This window comes from Phallusia mammillata, chromosome 4, assembly GCF_965637545.1.
Source record: "Phallusia mammillata chromosome 4, kaPhaMamm4.hap1.1, whole genome shotgun sequence".
NCBI classification, from domain to species: domain Eukaryota; kingdom Metazoa; phylum Chordata; class Ascidiacea; order Phlebobranchia; family Ascidiidae; genus Phallusia; species Phallusia mammillata.
Window position 1 is genome coordinate 10,965,135 of NC_137255.1, and position 19,903 is coordinate 10,985,037.

Genomic DNA, 19,903 nt, shown 5'->3' on the forward strand with positions numbered 1-19,903 from the left:
GTAGATTCAACACAAACGAGGTAAAGTCCGAATATATTTTAAGTATGGGAGAAAGAGAAAGTTATGACACTTGTAATGTAATGAAAACCCAGTGCATCCCCGTAAAATCAATCTAAATTTAATCCGTAGTATATTTTACCACACGATGAACGTAAGTTATTAAATTGACTGACATATGATGTACAACACAATTAAATCACGCCTTTTATACGAGGCAAGCAAAAGTGTTTATTACGTGGAACAGCGTAATTGGTATAATTGCAATCGGGCAGTAATTAAATAAAATTATTGTAATGGCACTATTTTCTGTTAAATCATGTAATAAATTAAAGAAAACAGGGTAACAAGCGACAGAAAAAATTCCCACAACTTATATATTAATTTATGCCCGAACAGTTTCTGCGCCTGCAGGACCATTCAAGGTGTACAAACGTGCATTAATTGGGGGTGCTTCAATTCGATAAAAACCCACCGAAAATGCAATTAAGAGCAAAGAATTTAGGAACCAAAAGCTGAAGTGTCTTCTTCGATTCTTTTGAACTCGTATTTTCCGCGACCGTCCATGAGAAGATAATACTAAACATTTGATAACGGAGTAAGCTTTGAGCATCAAAAACATTTCTCAGGTATGATTTACGTCATTATAAAACTTTAATTCAGGCCAAATAATTGTTTGGCTTAAACTATACCTCATGGTAACGCCACAGAGATTTGCGGTGAGATACAGTGAAGAGGGTAATACCAACTTTCTTGCAGTGTTGATACATAAACCCTTCTACGTCCACACTTACTGCACTTGTACATTCGTCCAAAATCGCAAATTGGGGTTTGTGGTAAAACAAACGCGCCATCTACACAAAATTAGGTTTAAATGAAAGGTTTGATGTCTATGGGGCTACAGTGTACTGAAATTGGGTGTCTATAGACCTTACAACATACCAAACCCATTGAATGAAGTCATACCATTAAACAGCATATTTTGTAGTTGCATCAAAAAACGATCCCCACAAAGTATTATAATGAGAGAATATGATGCAGCAAAAGGGCTAGTTGTTAATTTTTTTGTTACATAATATAATTGATTAACACATCAATGTACAACAACACTTACAGCCATTCTCTGCTTTTCACCACCACTTAAAACATCCATCCAATCTTGAATGGAATCCCAACCACCTTCACGTTCCAAAATGTTGCCCAACTGAACCTGAATAGAATAAAGGTTTAGAAATATAAAAAAGACATTCGTTGATAAAAAAAATCACAACCAACTTGTTTGAGGTAGCTCTCCAAAACACTATCATCCAAACCTTTTGCTTTCATTTCAGCATGTGTGTCAGGATATATCACCTGATCACGCAAGGTACCAAGTGTCATGTATGGACGTTGAGGAACATAGAATAACTTACTTCGATGAGGTTTGGTCAAAGTCCCACCAAACAGTGGCCATAACTGTAAACAAAATGCTTGTGAGCAAGAAGTATGTTTACAACACATTACTTAACATCAAAGCAGACAAACCTCTCCCAAAACCCTAAACAATGAGCTTTTGCCACAACCATTGGGCCCACAAACAATGACATTCATTCCAGATGGGACCTCAAAGTTCATTTCCTTTATCAGAACATCGCCATTTGGTGTAACTAATGGAACTTTTTCAAACTTGATAATTTTGTCTTTTAAAACAATGCTTCCACTTCCTGGTGTCAACTCATTTCCTCCAGCACCTCCACTCTCACTAAAATATGTTAACTTGCAAAACATCACTATTTTATATGATTTTCTCGTGATTTTTGCACACCTGTGAACCATTGTCCTCTGGTATGTTCCCTGATTAAGTTCATCTGTGACTTTCATCAGTTCTGTTACACGAGAAGTAAATCTGCAACATAAAACAACTTGATTAGTCTCCCACAAAAATGTAAAGCAAACTATTTACAAACCCAGCCAAGCGTGACATTTCTCTGCCTGCCAAAACTATTCTTCCAATAGCTTGAGACAAACGAACTAACATTCGACCACTCCGGTAATAGTCCTGCATGTTAAAAAGGCTGAATAGTAAATCAACAATAAAACAGGGTTAGTGCTGACTGCAGTTTTACCTCAACAAGTTCAGAATGCGTTGCATTTTCAAACTTCGGATTACTTAAATTCATAAACGGTCGACTAACAATCAAATAACCAAACGTAGTCGCCATGTCTGAAAATAAAATTTAACATCATGAAACTATTTTGTACCTAGTACTGATATACTTACATTTTGCTATGATGTCATCAACAATTCCCATCCTAAACCGAAACGAAATAAATCTTTGCAAATGTCTGAACAGGCGATTGAATGTATCTAAAATGGTCATTTGTTCTTTTTTGTTTCCTGAAACGAAAAACAACATTAAGTTCATGCATGCTAGAAAATTGTTTTTACTATATAGTGTCAATTAATATATTCTGCAAAGTATAAGATGATTTGTCACATACAACATTTTCTCTACCTACACCGGGTATATATCTGTTAGCTACTTTTAGACTGGTTTCTGCAAGCACGCACATGTAAATTAATAATGGTATTAATGTATAATGCAAACATTTTTAGATTCAGAAAAAAAAATGTACTTTGTGCCTTTTGAAAGGTTTTATACAGTGGTCACACACCACATATATACAAAAAAATCTGTTCCCATACCACTTATAATTTGAAAACAGACTGCACTACAATAGTGTAAATGCATACTTAGGGTTGGGCTGTGTGACAAACAAGTAATACTCTATGAACAACTGTTTTAAAATTTCAGGCTACAGAAAATTGTTTTTCAGTCATGAAAGTGCCTGCGAATATGAATTCAAAGATTAATGAAAATAAATATTAAAACCAACTAAAAAAAACCTTTAAATCACTGTGAAGTGCAATAAACAACAAAGCATGAAATACCTGGGGTTATACTTTAGCAAACACAGCCGTTTTATAGTGATTAAAGCATTTTTTGGAAAGAAAGTAAATCAAATTTTATTTTACTAATTATAGTTCAAAAATTTTTTGTATTTATCAACAATAACTTGTACAGTGAAAACCTCAAATAACAAATGTAAGATTAAAAACCTATAGATAACAGGTCATGTAAAAAAACGTTTTGATTTAAAGCATTAGTCAAATTACCGTGTGCTGAACTTTTACACGATATAAGGGTGCAAAATAAAACTGTTATTAAACATGCACATAAGGAAATGAATCATTGCATGATCAATTGCTAATAAAACTAGAAAGGTGGCTTTCTGATATACTTCCATTTTATATATTCTATCCGATATTTACCAATTTACTGTACACATAAGTTGATCTACATGTATGATTGTTTTTGCAAGCAAAAACGAATGGGTCCCCACACACGTGTTTGTGCGGATTTACGGAAAACAAACGTTGAGGTTATTTTCAAATTCTTAAGGACAAATTATTAGAAAGCATTAACCCAACTTAAGTTTTGTCCGTATTCTTTTTGCATCATTATTGTCATATAATTGTTCCTTAGTAGCCTATTGCGGTGTAGTCGCCGAACAATTGTTTAAAGATCTTTTGACACAGTTTTTAATAGCACGCAGTCCTTAGTGATTAAGAACAATGTTTCTCCTAATCTGTATTTAACTTACGTATTGTTTCAGGAGCATATGTGTAAAAATTAAAGAATCTATGTTGTGACAAAAAATCATTCTTAACTGTGTTCTGCGTTTCTTACAAGTTGACCTCCAGTCGTCATAAGGCGGCCAACTTGTCAATGACCGTTTAATGACTTTTTATTGCATCTTTGGACAACATGTATTTTTTACCTTCATGTTAATCAACAATGTTTGCCTAAAATTTACAAAACCAAACTATCGTTTTAATCACTTCTAAAATACAAAACGTTCGCTAAAGCTGAAAATACGCGTGCTAACTTAATAAAACCAGTAAACCACATAGCATTACTGTGCTGATCTAATCATCAAAAAGACTGCCTCGTAAAACGCCCGTTCAAGCGCCAAGCAGCAATCTCCCGTTGTGCATGAAATCGCCGCAATTGTGAATTACTCCCTTGAGCTTTCCAGTGTACACATATGTAATGGTAACCATTTGGCCATTGAGCCAAAATTTTGAACACTAAACGAATAACCCACTGCAAACTTTTTTTTTTCTTAAATTTTTTTTCTTTTAGCACATATAACTGGCTTGCATTTCTGAACTAAGGGACTGGAAAAACTAAAACCCATTATTTCGGGGTTAAAGGGGTGCAAAATGGGTGAATCCAATAAAAAGTTCATGTACTTAGGTCAGGACAGCCGTTTAAAAAAAATACATTTAAGGGGCCTGTGGGTTAACCCTTGAGTCATTTGGGGTGAAACTTCAGGAGGATGAAATATGGATAAATAACTAACATCTGTGTAAATTTGAATAAATTTAAAGCACTCTTTCTTGACCAAATGCGTTTAACAAACCAGCGTTAGACAGAAACAAATATTTTGGGGTTTAAGGGGTGAAAATGGGTAAATCGTTTTTAAGGGTACAAAATTCTTTAGAATACCTTACATTGCACCAAACAACAAAGCATGAAACTCCTTGATTATGCACTTTGGTCAGTACAGCCATTTTAAAAAATATACGTTTTGGTGCACTGTGGGTGAACCCTTGGGTCATTCAGGGTGAAACTTCAGGAGGATCAAATATGGATAAACAATTAACATCTGTGAAAATTTGAATAAATTTAAAGCACTCTTTCTTGACCAAACGCATCTCACAAACCAGCGTTAAAATACGGACAAAAACAATATGTGTCCCCTTCATGGAAGGGGACCCATAAGAAGCATTTTTGAAAAAATATCACATATTATGTGACCAATGTTAATTACAAACAAACTTTGCAGTTAGGAATGTTGTCATGCTTATGACCTGGGTTGCCATCAACAAGGACCACAAAGTAAGGAGAGTCAAAAGATTCATTTTTCATACCAAACGAAACTAACACAATCTTTGCGTTTATGCAAGGTCATGACATAATAAATGCCATATTTTTTGCTAGAAACAATCTATTTCAGCATATCCTTGTTCACAGAAAATACTTAGTGTGTGTCACTACAGGCTACATGACCTAAGAATAAAATACCACCACCATTTGTAGAGTAAACATCATCACTATTTCCATTTAGCTGTTATTTTGCTTGTAGGATTTTTATTACAATTTGAGAAAGTTGCAAGTTCATTAGGTGCACAGTAGATGTGGATTTGGTTTTCATTTGTCTCCACTTTTGGACTTTGCATTAGTAAACTGGACTATGACCTTTCCCCCAGTTTTAGTTACACGCCTTATTTACCATGTTTCACCTTACCACACATGAGTTTATTTAACCTATTTTACAGCCCAACCCTGCATGAACTATAAAGCTTATATTACTTTTCAATGGTTACATCTATTATGACAACTGCAGTTCAAAGAAGTTAACCGTTTTCTTTCAAACAGGGAAAATCATACATTTACAAAGTAAACTAGACAAGTGGCATAGCACATACCCTGTGAACTATTTCTTAACATGTAAATACATCCCACAATTCCAGTGGGGTAAACTTTGGGGCTGCAGGATAAAACACAACAATTGACACCTAATGGCGAAATAAACAAACCATCAAAATGTCATCCAATTCGGACACTATCACTTGCTTTGACAATATTATGGTAAAAGCATGAAATAATTAGGAAAGGCTATCAATCCATAATTATTACCATTGTAAAATGCAATCTCTTCACTATTTGTTATCAATCTTGAATTGACATATCTGTATTCTCCCTCATGCCTCTGTTCAGAGACAGTTAACTTTCCTATAGGTTTTCTCAATCTGAAACAAAGCAAAGAATAAGCGTTTATGAAACATGTATATATTGCTTTTCTACCCAAAGAATAGTAGAAGATGCACAGCTGGTTGCTAATGTGAATTATTACCTGTTTAAGAAGAGGCCTGAAAAGGCAAGATAGCCGATCATTATAGCCGGTCCTTGTGCTCCAATTGCTCCAGTCAATCCATAGATGTAGATTACAATATCAAGCAATGGCTAAAATAAAACACAGCATAGTTTTGAGTTTTATTAAACACATCCATAGTAACTAGACCAACCTTGCTCAGGTTTGAATAAAGTTCAACGAGTGAATTGCAAAACTTTTCTACATCTTGTGTCAGAAGCTGATCAGCATTTGAAATACGATTGTCAATATTGCTCATCTTGTAGTAGGTGTGACCACTAAACAACAAGTTTTAGCATTATTTTACCAACAATTTTACCTTTTTGTCATAGTCTATCAAATTAATCAAACATAACTTTTCACCTTACATAAGTATCAGTTGACAATTTTATTTTTTGTAAAACAAAACAAACAAAAAAAAGCTAATGATGGTTAAAAAACAGACAAGTGCATGAATATATATTGCCTATTTATATATACATTGTAAGTCCTATTAAAAGACATTGTCGTAGTTACAACAGTTATGCATGTGTTATCTCATTTTAGGTGAATCCCTATCTTTGAAAGACATTTAACAAAATAATTGCTTTTGCAGGAGGAACAAGCAAGTCCCCATACATTAGTACAAGCAAATTGGCAATGATAATAATTAACTAGAAGAGTGGCTTTCTGATATACTTCCATTTTATATATTCTATACGATATTTTCCAATTTACTATACACATCATTTGATCTACACATATGATTGTTTTTGTTAACAAAAACAAATGGGTCCCCATACGCGCGTTTGTGCGGATTTACAGTACACAAATGTTGCGGTGATTTTTAGATTCTTAAGGACAAATTTTTAGAAAGCATTAACCCAACAATAAAAAAAATTTTTCGTATTCTTTTTGCACTATTATTAAGTGTATACATAACAAATTGTTTTTCATTTAACTTTGTTTCGCAAAACGAGTACCATTGACCTGTAGTAACCTCTCAGTGTGCACACGCCAAACAACTGTTTGATCTTTTGACACCGTTTTCAATAGCATGCCGTCCTTAGTGTTCAACAATACTGTTAAGCCTAATTTATACATGCCTTGAGTATTGACTCCTAAATTAATTGTCAAAAAACGCTACGTTATGAAGAAAGTTAAACTGTGTTTGTAATACCGACTAGTTGACCTTAAGTAACCCGTGATCATGCGGCGGCCAACCTGACAACGAGCATTTAAAAAAACATTTATTTGGCAAAAAAGTCAAGTTAATTTTTTCATCTTTTCTTTGAAAAACAAAGTTTTTCTTGACATATACAAAAACGAAGCATGGTTATTAGGTTTAAATCACGTCATAGGTGTAAAACCTTCGCCAAAACTAAAAATGTGAGTGATAACTTAATAAAACGACATAGCATTGCTGTGCAAAACAGCTGATTTCTAATCACTGAAACGACGTCTCGTAAAACGTCTGTCCGACGTCAAGCTGAGCCCTCCCGCTATCGTAAACCAGTGAGTTACTTTCTTGGTACTTCTGCCTACAGTGTCTTTCTTGACCAAACGAGCGTTAGACACATTTACGTTTCGGGGGCCTGTGGGTGAACCTCTGGGTCATTCGGGGTCAAACTTCTAGAGGATCAAGTTCAGATTGATAACTAACATATGTCCAAATTTGAATAAATTTAAAGCACTCCTTCTTTACCACACAAGCGATAAAAACCAGCGTTAAAAATGTTACGTTTCAGGGGCCTGTGGGTGAACCGCTGGGTCATTCCGGGTCAAACTTCTAGAGGATCAAGTTCTGATTGATAACTAACATATGTCCAAATTTAAATAAATTTGAAACACTTTTTCTTTACCAAACCAGCGTTACAAACCAGCGTTAAAATTTTACGTTTAGGGGGCCTGTGGGTGAACCGCTGGGTCAAACGGGGTCAAACTTCAGGAGGATCAAATTTGGATTATTATCTAACATCCCTGTAAATTTGAATAAATTTGAAGCACTCTTTCTTAACCAAACGCGTCTCACAAACCGGCATTAGACAGAAAAAAGAAAAAAAAATACGGACAAAAACAATATGTGTCCCCTTCAGGGAAGGGGACCCATAATAATATAGTGCAATCATTTTCAGATTTAAAAAGAAAAATTGACAAAAGCAGGTAATGCATTTTGCAAATTCCTTACAAACTTTATGACTTTTTGTTCATGTTTTACATCATGTTTTTATTAAGCAGTAAAAAAAAAGAACATGTACACAAAAAAGTAGCTCTATCTCTTGAGTTAAAAGCTGTTATTTATATCCAGAAAACCAAGTATCCGAGACAAACTAATAAGTGACACACTAAAAAGCCACATTGTGAAAGGTAAAACATATCTTTTTTAGAAATGAACCCAAATTTATTCGCTAAAAGACAAGAAACACTAATTCATGTCATAAAGCATTATAAAATTAAAGCATAAAAAGTTTTCACTTGAATTGGGATATCAAGTCTAAACTAACAAACAAACAAACTGGTAGCAAACCTTAAATACTGCTGATACATATGTAAAGAAAATTGTTTGCGAAAGTGTAGCTTCAAAGAATTCAGGCCATATTTCAAAAGTTGGTTGGTAAGTGCAATCTAAAAAAATAAAAATATTTGTAAAGCTTCAACAAAACAACATTTTTTTCAATAGAATGTTTACTTTAAAACTGTTATCAGGTCACTAGAATTTTAATTTTTGCAAATCAAGTTTTTTTAGGTAATTGTTTGCAATTGTTCAGTATTATAACATAAAATAGCCAGTTCATTTTAATAAAACAAGGTTTTTTTCCATACTCTATTTAACTTTTCAACCAGGTAAAGGTATAACCAACCGTTGGTTGTGCATAGATATACTTCACTAAGTGCTGTACAAATCTCTGTCTGTCTCTGTCAATGATTGAACTAAAAACAAAATGTGATGAATAAAACTTGTAACAACAAATATATAAACAAGAAAAAAATTATAAGGTGACAAAGAGCCAAAAAGTAGAATGTACACCACAAACCTTTCAATGGCTGTTCCATTGCCTATCATCCACACATCAAAGCGAGTGCGCATCAGTAAAGTTAAGGCAACAAGAATTATGAATCCTGTTTCTTTGCTCCACCAACCTGGCACTAAAATTTTCAGTATTTTCCAAATTCGCCTGAAATAGTGTAAGTACATGCATTGAGGAAAAATGGAACCCTGCTTTTTTCATAAATTTGCCACAACTTGGTAATGAAATAAGTTCCAACAATGACTATGTATATATAATATAAAAAGAAACAAACAGTTTTCACCTGAAGAATTTGGTCATTCCAAAAAAACAAAATTAAAAAACTATATTTTATCATAAATTTAATAAATTTTAAAGAGTAAAACTTATCTTTTGTATTAATACATAAACCTGATGTTATAACATGTCAAGCACTGATTTAAGTTTTAGCAAAATAACAATATTTTGGTACTTTTAGCCTACTATGTTGACACAATGTTTTCAATCATTGTAAGACATTATATGCCAAAAATTGACTTGAGTTTATTTGGCTCAGTGAAATAATCATAGTAGCACAATTGCACTAAAATATTCACCTTGCCGGAGAGAGCTGCACTATGTTGAGATGCTAAAAAGAGCGGGCACAATTGGTGAAGAGATAAGAAACGCACTGCAGCTACACCGTTATTATAAGTGTTAAATTTAGTTTAGGACACAAAACATTTTCAATTTTGCACATATATACAGCTGCAATAGTTGTCACTAGGGCAATTTGGCTGAAATTTTTAACAGTAAAAAATGAGCACTATTGTAATATATATATATATAATAGTGTAATAAAGGGTGTAAATGATTTTAGGCTTAAAGAGCCTGTTACTGAAAAAATTGACTAAAGACAAAACCGGTTAATCCTGGTTGCAATAAGTATTTTATGTTAAAAGAAACACTTTTTCACAATTACCCGAATTCTCTGTATACATTACAAATTATCAAAACAGTTGTTAATTTACACTTCCCTAGCTGAGTTACGTTGTTACGAAGTGCATTTAACACATTAGAAATGCTTTTTATCTCTTTAATATTTATACAAAAAAACTGCTCTCGCATAACTAGGTCAGCAGTTACACTAGGCTTGCCATATTTTATGAAACACAATCCCTGACAAAATATATCTCAGTTGCGTTAACCCAGTGGTTCTCAATTTTTTCGTTATTTTCTCTAAACGGTCTCTTTGCCATTATTTCGAGGGCTTGCGGAAAATTGATTGCAGGATTTTAGATAGTTATGTAAAATTCTTCATAACAATGATCCAAATCTGACATTACAGACAAGACAAAAACATTACCATTGTGTGCGAACAATTGCATTTTTTTGTTTGCCAATGGAGATGGTCGATTCTCAATTTCACTTTGATTTAAACTTATTTAGTTGCACAAACTGACGCTAAATTAGAACATAGAATTACTTCCAGCTTTTTGCGGTCCCCGTAAAAGTGCCTCATGGAGCCCTAAAAGACCGCGTACCCAGTTTGAGAACCGTTGGGTTTTTGCGATCCAATTACTTCCAATTGCGGAATAAATTCATAATATTCGGAAGTTACAGCGACACGAGAAAACGTTAGATACAATACTCTGATCCTTGTTAATTAACTTTCTGCGTAGGCTTCTGTTTAGTTAAGTTTATTAGGCTAAGCTTACTACTCTCACTATCCTTGAAACAATAAGCACATATATCACGGGTCGCCAACCTTTGCCACTCTAAAAACTATTCGGATCAATTTTAAATTGTCACAGAAAAAAAAACAAAATAAACATTGGGAGCCGCCCTTATAAAGACCTTTTAAATTTGAAATAAAATGCCACTGTAAAAACGTTTTTATATCTCACGACATTCGACTTTTGGTTGTTAGTTAATTCCTTGCATATTAGGTACACAGATAAAGCAAATGAAACTTCCCACGTTCCCACGTAGCATCGAACGCTGTGTTTTCTTGAGACGCGGATTTTTATTTCTGTATTTAACGCGTATTGTTTGTCAGACAACTAGTAACAAACAGGTATTGTTGCGCGCACACACACTGCAAAACGAAATAGTAACCATGTGCGTTAACCTGCGCGCCGCCAGTTTACCTCTTTACGTTTCATGGTTTAGATGCGATTGTAGCTAATTACTAGAAATTTTCTCCGTTGGTACATTAATTTCATAGTATATGTATATTTTTTTCTTAAATTCCTGACTTTTAGGTACATTTTAACATTTCTCCCTGACGCATATTTAAACACTAAATTCCCGGACATGTCAGGGAAAATCCGGACGTATGGCAACCCTAACTTACACCACATCACCAATGTTATTTTTGATGTAATAACATCGCTTTTTTCACTCAATCTATCCTCTCTTTTTTATCCACATATTTTGTTTATTCAACATTTTATCACTAACACTCACCATTTACTGATTAGGCGACTTTCATTTAGCGGACTTATTTTCTCAACAAATGATAGGCAACGGTGCAACATCCTCTGAACCATTCTAACTTATCTGTTTCCGCATTAACTGATTTACTATTAACCGCTTTTGTCTGAATTAAGCATAAAAAATGGGTAAATTGAAGTTCAAATGGTTTTGAAAACTAGGAATCAAACAAATCAAAGTTTAAAACTCCTGGGTCATATGCGTTGAGAAATACAAACATTAAATTTGCACATTATTGGGTCAAAAAAGTAGGTTGAAACGTATTTTCTAAACCAAACTCAGAAAAAACATTTGTGTTAGGCAGAAAAAATGCACAAAAGCAACATGTGTTGACCAATAATGAAGGTGCTTATAACTGAAATACCACTACATACAGATCTTAAATAAGAAGGCTGGTGCAATGGTTAAAAGCAGTGATTAATTTCACAGAAACCTTTCGCATTTTTGTACATATTTAAAAAAATTGGCACAGAAAAAAGTTTTTTCTGCTTACCGAATAAAAACTCCATCAATGTGGGCTTTTTCTTTTGAAGATGAATTTTTGTTTTCATCTCGTAACAAATAAACGTCATCCCTGGAACAAATAGATCGATGGTATTATAGTATTGAGAGTACATTCTTACTAAATGGCAAAATATTGAGAGTCTGCCCTTGTTACAGAACAAGATATGTTAGAACACAGAAATCTTTACTTACTTTGCTTGATCTTTAAAATTTCCAGTTTCTGATTTTTTCATAAAGTAAACAAGAAATCCAGCTGCTCCCAATCCAATAATGTGGCGACTTTGAGGCAGGGCAAGGCCAAGGTGTTTACTTATTGCAATAGCCATCAGACATAAACTAACCCTAACCCTAGTTAACAAACCGTAATAACAAATATCCAAAAGATTTACAACAAACAACAACAACATCATCAAACTAGCAAAGACACATGACTTGTTATTAATTTTCCTTTACTTTCTTACTTGTGTCAAGGCCACCTATTTAAACGTAATACGTATGCTATATTGCCTCATTACGAAACGAGATTAAGTTGAACAGCCTGAAGATTAAAGTAACGCCAAACTACACAAGAGACTGGACTCAGAGCCGGATGAAGGGGAAATGGCCCAGGCACTTAGAGTTGTTAATCCGTCCCTCGTTCGGTTGCAGATCATGCAATAACTACAAAGTGTAAAACTGTAAACCGCTCACAACACTGTACTGTAGTATATTGTATAGCATGTATTACAATTACAATATTGGCTTATGTTATGATCAACGTGCCAATCTAACAAAACACCGATAATACCCACAGCAGTTGTAATATTATATTCTATCCATATTTGCTTGATCTGCAATCTGCATGCTGCACGTGGCTACTGGTTGCTTCGGTAGTTCATCCCATTCCGAGTTTTGTACACTGCTAGTGCCAGTGCAAGAACACTGTACAGCCCTGTGGAATTTGAAGACGAGAATGCGGAACGACGGAAGTACTGGAAACAAGTGCTGAAGTTACAAAACTTAAAAGTTTTTTTTTGTTTCCAGTTGGACAAGTAGGCCTACAGGGGTGGCCGGTGGGTAACCTATTCGCCGCAAAACAACCCATAGCCTATCAGCTATCATACTGTCGTATCGATTATCATGTTTTGTCATGATTTTTTCCAAACTTGGCCTTGGTTTTCCAACTTTAGTTCATAACCGGCCCTTGCACTTTTTTTCGGCACTTGCGGTGCAAGCTGAATTAAAAGTTATTTTAATCTATGCTAGGGTTCCAGACGTCCAGAAATTTTGGACATGTCCGGAATTTGAGCAAAAATCTGTTTTCGGAATATACATATATATTTGCGATACAAGCAGGGGTTGGTCGTGCTAGGTCGGCCCCGCAGCACCCCCTAGATAATTTTACTTGGTATACTTAATATTATATTAGAAATAACATTCATCACATGTTTTTATGATTGAGCAATATAGAAGGTAGCTCGTTGCCCGTCCATCCGGATAAAAATAAAACAAACAAACTCTGGTTCGAGATTTCGTGAAACTGGAATTTACATTTCGGGTTCGGCTTAGGTTTAATCCCAGTCTCCTAGCCCGCCGTGTGGTTCGAATGGAAAAGTGTGTGTAGTTCGTCTCTCACCTCCAAAAGACGCCTCGTCACGTTTCCTCTGGATAGTCAACGCGTCTCAGTATAGTAAAGGAAACAATTAATGATGTTGAGAGGCAAGATCTTCACAGATTGATTTGAGTTTACATACTTTCAACAACCGAGTGTTTGAGGCTGACACTATCGACGTTGACCAGTTTACAACCCAAGTTTGGAGGGATCCGAGTACTTTCAAGAGCAAATCTGTGTATGAAACAATTGAACAAGGGTGGCGTTTGGCGCTTTCACATACGGTTGAAATCCGGATATACGGTCAAGCATAGCAGGAGCTCCATCTGTCGTGCAACCGACCAACTTTTCCCACGCAACGAGAAATAAACCTTCACAGGTAGCTTTAAGAATCCCTGAAGCAGCCTAATCTGATATGCGACGCCTGTTTTGTCAATGTGTTGGTGTTGAACCTTATCTTCAAGGTCTTAAATGGCGCTTAAGCTAGGCTTGCCATATTTTTTTTACTTTAAACCGGGACACTTCCAAACAATTTTTTTCCCGTTTCTTCTGTGTTGGGGGAACAAAGGTTAGCATAGTAGGTGATATTACTGATATAAGACAACGCCGTCGCGACCTCTTCTGTACGATCTGCCTGAAGGTGGTTGACCTGATCATAATCAACAAAATCTGGCTGTGTATTTGCGAACGCAGCAGAAAACACAAACATTTTTAACGACATAAACATGCGGTATTTTTTTACATCAAAAACAGACGATACGATTTTTATCCTGAAAATGAAACTTACTGACGGGCGGAAGGCTGGGATGGATACTGTCCAAAAAATACCCCGTACACAAACACAAGGAGTAAACCTTACAGACACAAACGAAATGCTACAATCACACAGCAAATAAATTACATTTTATTCATTCTTTAGCATTCCCATAAATTTGAGGAATATTAAGCTAAAATCTATTGCGTTTCAACCACTACTCTACCACCTAACTTAAACGAACAACGATATCCGAATTACTCAACACAAAAAGCAAACACGCAATCAATTTACATTTTGGACCAGTCGTATTTATCTGTACCTCGGACTTTTTTTAAGAACTCGTTGTTCGATTTAACTTAGTCATAAAAATCGCAGCATGACATATTAGTGTTAATTTTGCATGTCAGAAGGGCTTTTACATTCTGCTCCAACATTCTGCTTTTATTGTCAGACCCTATATATTTTTCATAATGGAAAAAATTCTCTCCACCGGTGCCGAAGTCCCTGGTAAGCAAAATACAAATTCCATCACCTTTCGAAAGTTTGGAGTGAGTACATGTTTTTCTGAAAGGAAGGCAAACATCTCGACCCACTTTTTTTCACAACATTTCTTTTTCCAGCTTTCGTTTTTATCATGTTGAGACAGATACCGTTTGATTAGCACATGCTCGTCGAAAAGGGAGTCGCTGTTGATTACCTCAATCCCAAACAGGGTGTTATAATGTGCTCTGCCGATGAAAGAACACTAGGCCATGATATTTCACCTGCTTTTAGATCAATCCAAAGATGAGGTAACACATCTTTATAAGCATCCTCGTAAAGATCCAGATATGATAGGCATTTTTGATAAAATTCTGTTGTTTGTTTACGGAATACTTTTCCATCCACTTCCCCCGCGTTTTCCAACTTTTCTAAAAGACGCAGTGCCTGGTAGGGAATGAAGCTGATCTCCTTCCTTTCACGTAAGTTTAATTTTAGTTCCGAAAGAACGTTTGCCATATCTAAAGCACTGGCATTTTCCTTTTCCAACTTCAAAATAATTTCGTTGAAGTACTTCAGTAAGCCGTGGACAAATTTCAAATAAAGCTCTTGCGATGGTTCTTTAAAACATCTTCTGATTAGTGTTGGGCAGCCTTCCTGGGAGTTAAAGTAACTTTTTAGAGCTTCAAACATATCAAGTATTCTTTGCAAAGCTGGTAACAAGGACAAAAATCTGGTGTAACCATGTTGCAAGATTCGCTGATATTCAATTTCGACAAAGTCGCAAAAATTTTTCAGTTCGGTAACGCGAACAGTGTAAATGTGGAAGTATTTGTAGATTTTTACTACAAGACTTTCCACACACACAGGCAATGTATCCACTGCGTGTTGGAGGCAGTTGTGAACAATGTGAGCAGCACATCCAATGCCTATTATATGTCTTTTCAGGCTTTCCCTTACTTTGAAGAAAACGTTATTTTTCCCCTTTCTTTTTACACCGCCAAAGTTAGTATTGCAGTTGTCCGCACAAAATCCAAAAAGTTTTTCTTTTAGCACATTTTGGTCAAGAATGGACACTAAGTAGTTGCTAAGTATTTGAGAAGTTTCACCACCAAGTGATTTAAACTCCAACAGCTTTACTTTTATACGGTGGCCCACAAGTGCAATTCAACATTTTTTTGCGTACGTTTATTTTTCAGTGCAAACATTTATTTTTCGGTGCAAACATTTATTTTTCAGTGCAAACATTTATTTTTCAGTGCAAACATTTTTATTTCAGTGCAAACATTTATTTTTCGATGCAAACATTTATTTTTCGATGCAAACATTTATTTTTCAGTGCAAACATTTTTATTTCAGTGCAAACATTTATTTTTCAGTACAAAAATTTTTTTTTCAGTGCAAACATTTTTTTTTTTTGCAAACTTTTTTTGAGCAAACATTTATGGCTTCATCACCTAGGACTTACACGGCGTGTCAAAAATTGCAAAATGACATGGTAGGCATTGTGCAGCCTACAGTCGGAGCTTAGGATGTAATCAGACCTTGTCCGGGCCAAGTGTGCTAAGCGATGGCTTAGTGCGGTGGTTCTCAACCTTTCATAGATCGTGCCCCCCTTCAAGTAACCTTAAGGACCTGTGCCCCCAATAAGTAACCCCTTAGGACCCAGTGACCCCTGCACAAAAAAAAACGCAGATAAAAAACTTACTTAAATTAAAGTCCAGGATTTATAGGGGTAGTAATAAATTTCTATAAAACAGACAAACGGCATAAATATTAAGACATGGGCCATGCGTACCTTAACAAGTACAGTGCTCACGTTTTACAAATTGCTATGGCCATGAAATTAGGTAAAAAGCCGAATCCTAAAAATAGGTATTGGCAAATCAACTTTTTAGTTCCAGAATCGTTAAAGTTTATTGATGAAGAAAAATCACATCAAATCAAGTAGGTATGGTACTTGGTGGCCCCAATGTGCCACAAAGACCGAGTCCAAAGTCAAGACATTTGTAACATATCCTTAATTTTGTGCATTACGAAAGAAAGGGGTTACGCCACGAAGAAAAAAATTACTTAATGTATCTTGGCGAATGTTTCTAGTGAACCGACACGCGTGGCCCAGAGGGCCCCGGTTGAGAATCACTGACGTAGTTCATTGAACAGGGGCTAAGTCTAAGCTGGTTAAGTCTGGACTTAGCGAGCTAAACAAGGTCAACTAATGGCTTAACAAATTTAACACGGGCTAAGCATGGACAGATTGGGGGCGGGCTAAGCTGGCTGTGAGAGCGAAGCGAGAGTACAGTTTCAGGCGTAGCCGGGAGGAAGAAGGCTCAATAAAGCCATATGCAGCAATGGTTTCTAAAGAACTACTTTCTAATAGGGCACAAATAAAATCGATTTTAATTTATCTGAATTTTCGGGTCTTAAATTAAATATATGTGTCGGTTTACCTACTTCACTTTGACAATATGAAGCAAAATAGCAAAATACTTTACTTTGGCATTATAAAGCAAAATAGTTCGATGTGGCGGACAATTTGGTTTTTTTTTTTAAGAAGTTAACACAAGGGTAGAAGTATTGGACCTTTATTTTAAACTAAACAATAATAGGAAGTGTGATGTAGCCTATATTGCTTGACAATGAAGCCTATTAGCAAGCTTCACCGTAAAACAACACAACATTTTACATGTCCTACAGTGCAGCTAAGACAAACAACTCCAGCGTTTTGGTTTTTGGCATGGTGTGCAGAGAGTAGGCTACAGACAGAATGTAAATGTGGATAAGTGCAAAAAAACAATCCATCTTAACTTTAAATCCACAACATACTTGTTATTATAATTTTTATTAACTATAGAAAGTACTGAATTGTTTAGTGGCCAGGGATTGCAACCAATTGCCTGTGTAATGTACAGGTTTATCACGTTTCCACAATTTTGAAAAATTGTGACACACCCTGTAATGGAACCTACAAATTTTTTGGCACTGAAAAATAAATGTTTGCACTGAAAAAAAAATGTTTGCACCAAAAAAAATGTTTGCATCGAAACAAAAATTTTTGCACTGAAAAATAAATGTTTGCATCGAAAAATAAATGTTTGCACTGAAAAATAAATGTTTGTATTGCAAATAAAATGTTTGCATCGAAAAATAAATGTTTGCACTGAAAATAAAATGTTTGCACTGAAAAAAAAATGTTTGCACTGAAAAAAAAATGTTTGCACTGAAAAAAAATTAATGTCAGCCAAAAAGTTGTTGAATTGCACTTGTGGGCCACCGTACTTTTACGCCCAAGTCGGGCACAAAGTAACGAACCACAACTGGAACAAGTTTGATCTCTTTTCTGTTCGAAGCATCGATTGTAACGGTGACAAAATTAGCCTTGTCTAACTCCAGCCGTAGTTCAGCCGCTAACATCGGCACAATACAATTAACAACCACTAATTCACATTTTGTTTTTGCCAGGGAAAACTTCGGATCAAACAATTTTGCAATCAAATTGGACGTACAGTCACAACTTTTAAAGCTTTGTCCATAAATAGCAGTATGAAACGCAAATGTAGCCTTTTTTGCTGCTGAGATTAAAGATTCGTTTGAATTGACCTTTTTGAAAAATGTTGTCAGTTGAGTTGACGACACTGCTGCCTCAATGGAAGTTTTGTGCCTTTTGGTTTCCAAATGTTCTTTGATATCTCATCGACCACCATGACAAATTGAAAAAACAGACCGACAACGATCACAGTGAACCTTGTCATCATGCGTCTCTCGTATATATGGGTAGTCTATTTTGAGCTGACTAGTTAATTTACATTTTCTTTTAGGCATTTTAGAAATATTTTAGCAGTCTGATTGTCACACTTTAAGGTGCTTCACAAATCTAGCAAGCTATCTTGCAGCCAACTATACTTATCCAATGAAAGCAGGAACAATCAACTCACAATTATACAGTGATGTAACAATGCCACTTTCCTCAAAATAAATGTAGTGAACAACAAACCAAAGCACGACAATCCACTTTTAATAGCAGCACAGGTGAGAGTCAATTAAACGTACCGGATGGCTGCATAAACTTAAAAAAACGGGACATATCGGCTAACCGGGCGGGACACCGGGACAGACCTTTAAAACCGGGACAGTCCCGGCTAAACCGGGACGTATGGCAAGCCTAGCTTAAGCAGACTTGGTTTCATTGCACTCGTAGCGAGCGTCTTCATGCAAATCATACACTACGGAAAAACCTCGCCACTTTGTTCCTTTAAACATGAAAAACTTAGTTTAATAGGTTTGCAGCGCACTTTTTACACTTGCTTTACACCTCAAATCGCCTGGGAACTGTTCAACTGCAGGCGCATTATTTATTTCTTTGTTATAGTTGTGACGAAACAATTCAGGTGCAGACATTTTGTCCTCACAAAATGGTGCAAACGTCATAATTTTGCACCTTGTTTTTTTTGAGAATCGAGAAATTATAAATTCATTTCTCGAGAATCTCGAGAGTCTCGAAATATTTATTCAAGTTGATTTTCTCACAAAAAAAAAACAAAAAAAAAAACGATTGTACGCTTTTTCGCTTCTAGTATAGCGATCGCTAGTAGTGATTCGCTAGCAAACCAGCAAAAAACGAAGCGACTGTAGGTCTGTGTTTTAGACCTTACGCAACTAAGCCCGACTCGGTCACCCTTTGGAAAAGGTGAAAGTTTAGCGGCAAACGCACGTTAAAAATCGCTGTTTCGGGAGCAAAGTAAGAAAGCTATGTGCCCAGCGTAGGCCTAGTCCAGGGGCGAGTTGAAACGAAAAATACACGTACCGTAATAAGAGGAATCACATGTGCTTTTTGTTTATGATGCGTGACGTAATTTCTCGTGAATTGCTTTTGTTTATTTCTTAAAAATCGATTTTTTCGAGATTTCTCGCTCTTAATGCTGACCTCTAAGAAAGTGTAATAAAGGTAAACCTTGAATGAGTAAGATAGTGACGTGAAACCTGGCGTTTGAAAGATCAAACATTTTACATTTTATGTCGGAAGAAGCGATTTGTATGCAGAGAAATAATAAAATAACGACATGTGTTCGCGTACCACGTAGGCTACCACCGATTGGGAACCGGTAGAGCTACTAACACTGGAATTGAGCT

The 19,903-nt window shown here is 35.6% G+C and overlaps 1 protein-coding gene across 2 annotated transcripts; it reads right to left on the bottom strand.

The window, feature by feature from the left end:
* Nucleotides 1–16: 16 nt before the first annotated feature.
* On the bottom strand, nucleotides 17–12,319 carry LOC145224804 (ATP-binding cassette sub-family D member 3-like). Of its 2 annotated transcripts, XM_080091384.1 has the most exons (17): nucleotides 12,138–12,319; nucleotides 11,935–12,015; nucleotides 8,994–9,134; nucleotides 8,820–8,889; nucleotides 8,486–8,583; nucleotides 6,134–6,257; nucleotides 5,962–6,071; nucleotides 5,745–5,857; nucleotides 2,258–2,374; nucleotides 2,103–2,200; nucleotides 1,944–2,035; nucleotides 1,802–1,882; nucleotides 1,522–1,738; nucleotides 1,273–1,452; nucleotides 1,112–1,207; nucleotides 690–851; nucleotides 17–576 (listed from the first exon to the last, which is right to left on the bottom strand). In XM_080091384.1, exons 1-17 carry the CDS (start codon nucleotides 12,269–12,271, stop codon nucleotides 499–501), a joined length of 1,992 nt encoding a protein of 663 aa, XP_079947510.1. In that variant the 5' UTR covers nucleotides 12,272–12,319; the 3' UTR covers nucleotides 17–498. The 2 variants fall into 2 exon arrangements, with proteins under 2 accessions (XP_079947510.1, XP_079947509.1); XM_080091383.1 differs by having other exon boundaries at nucleotides 1,522–1,882.
* Nucleotides 12,320–19,903: the final 7,584 nt, after the last annotated feature.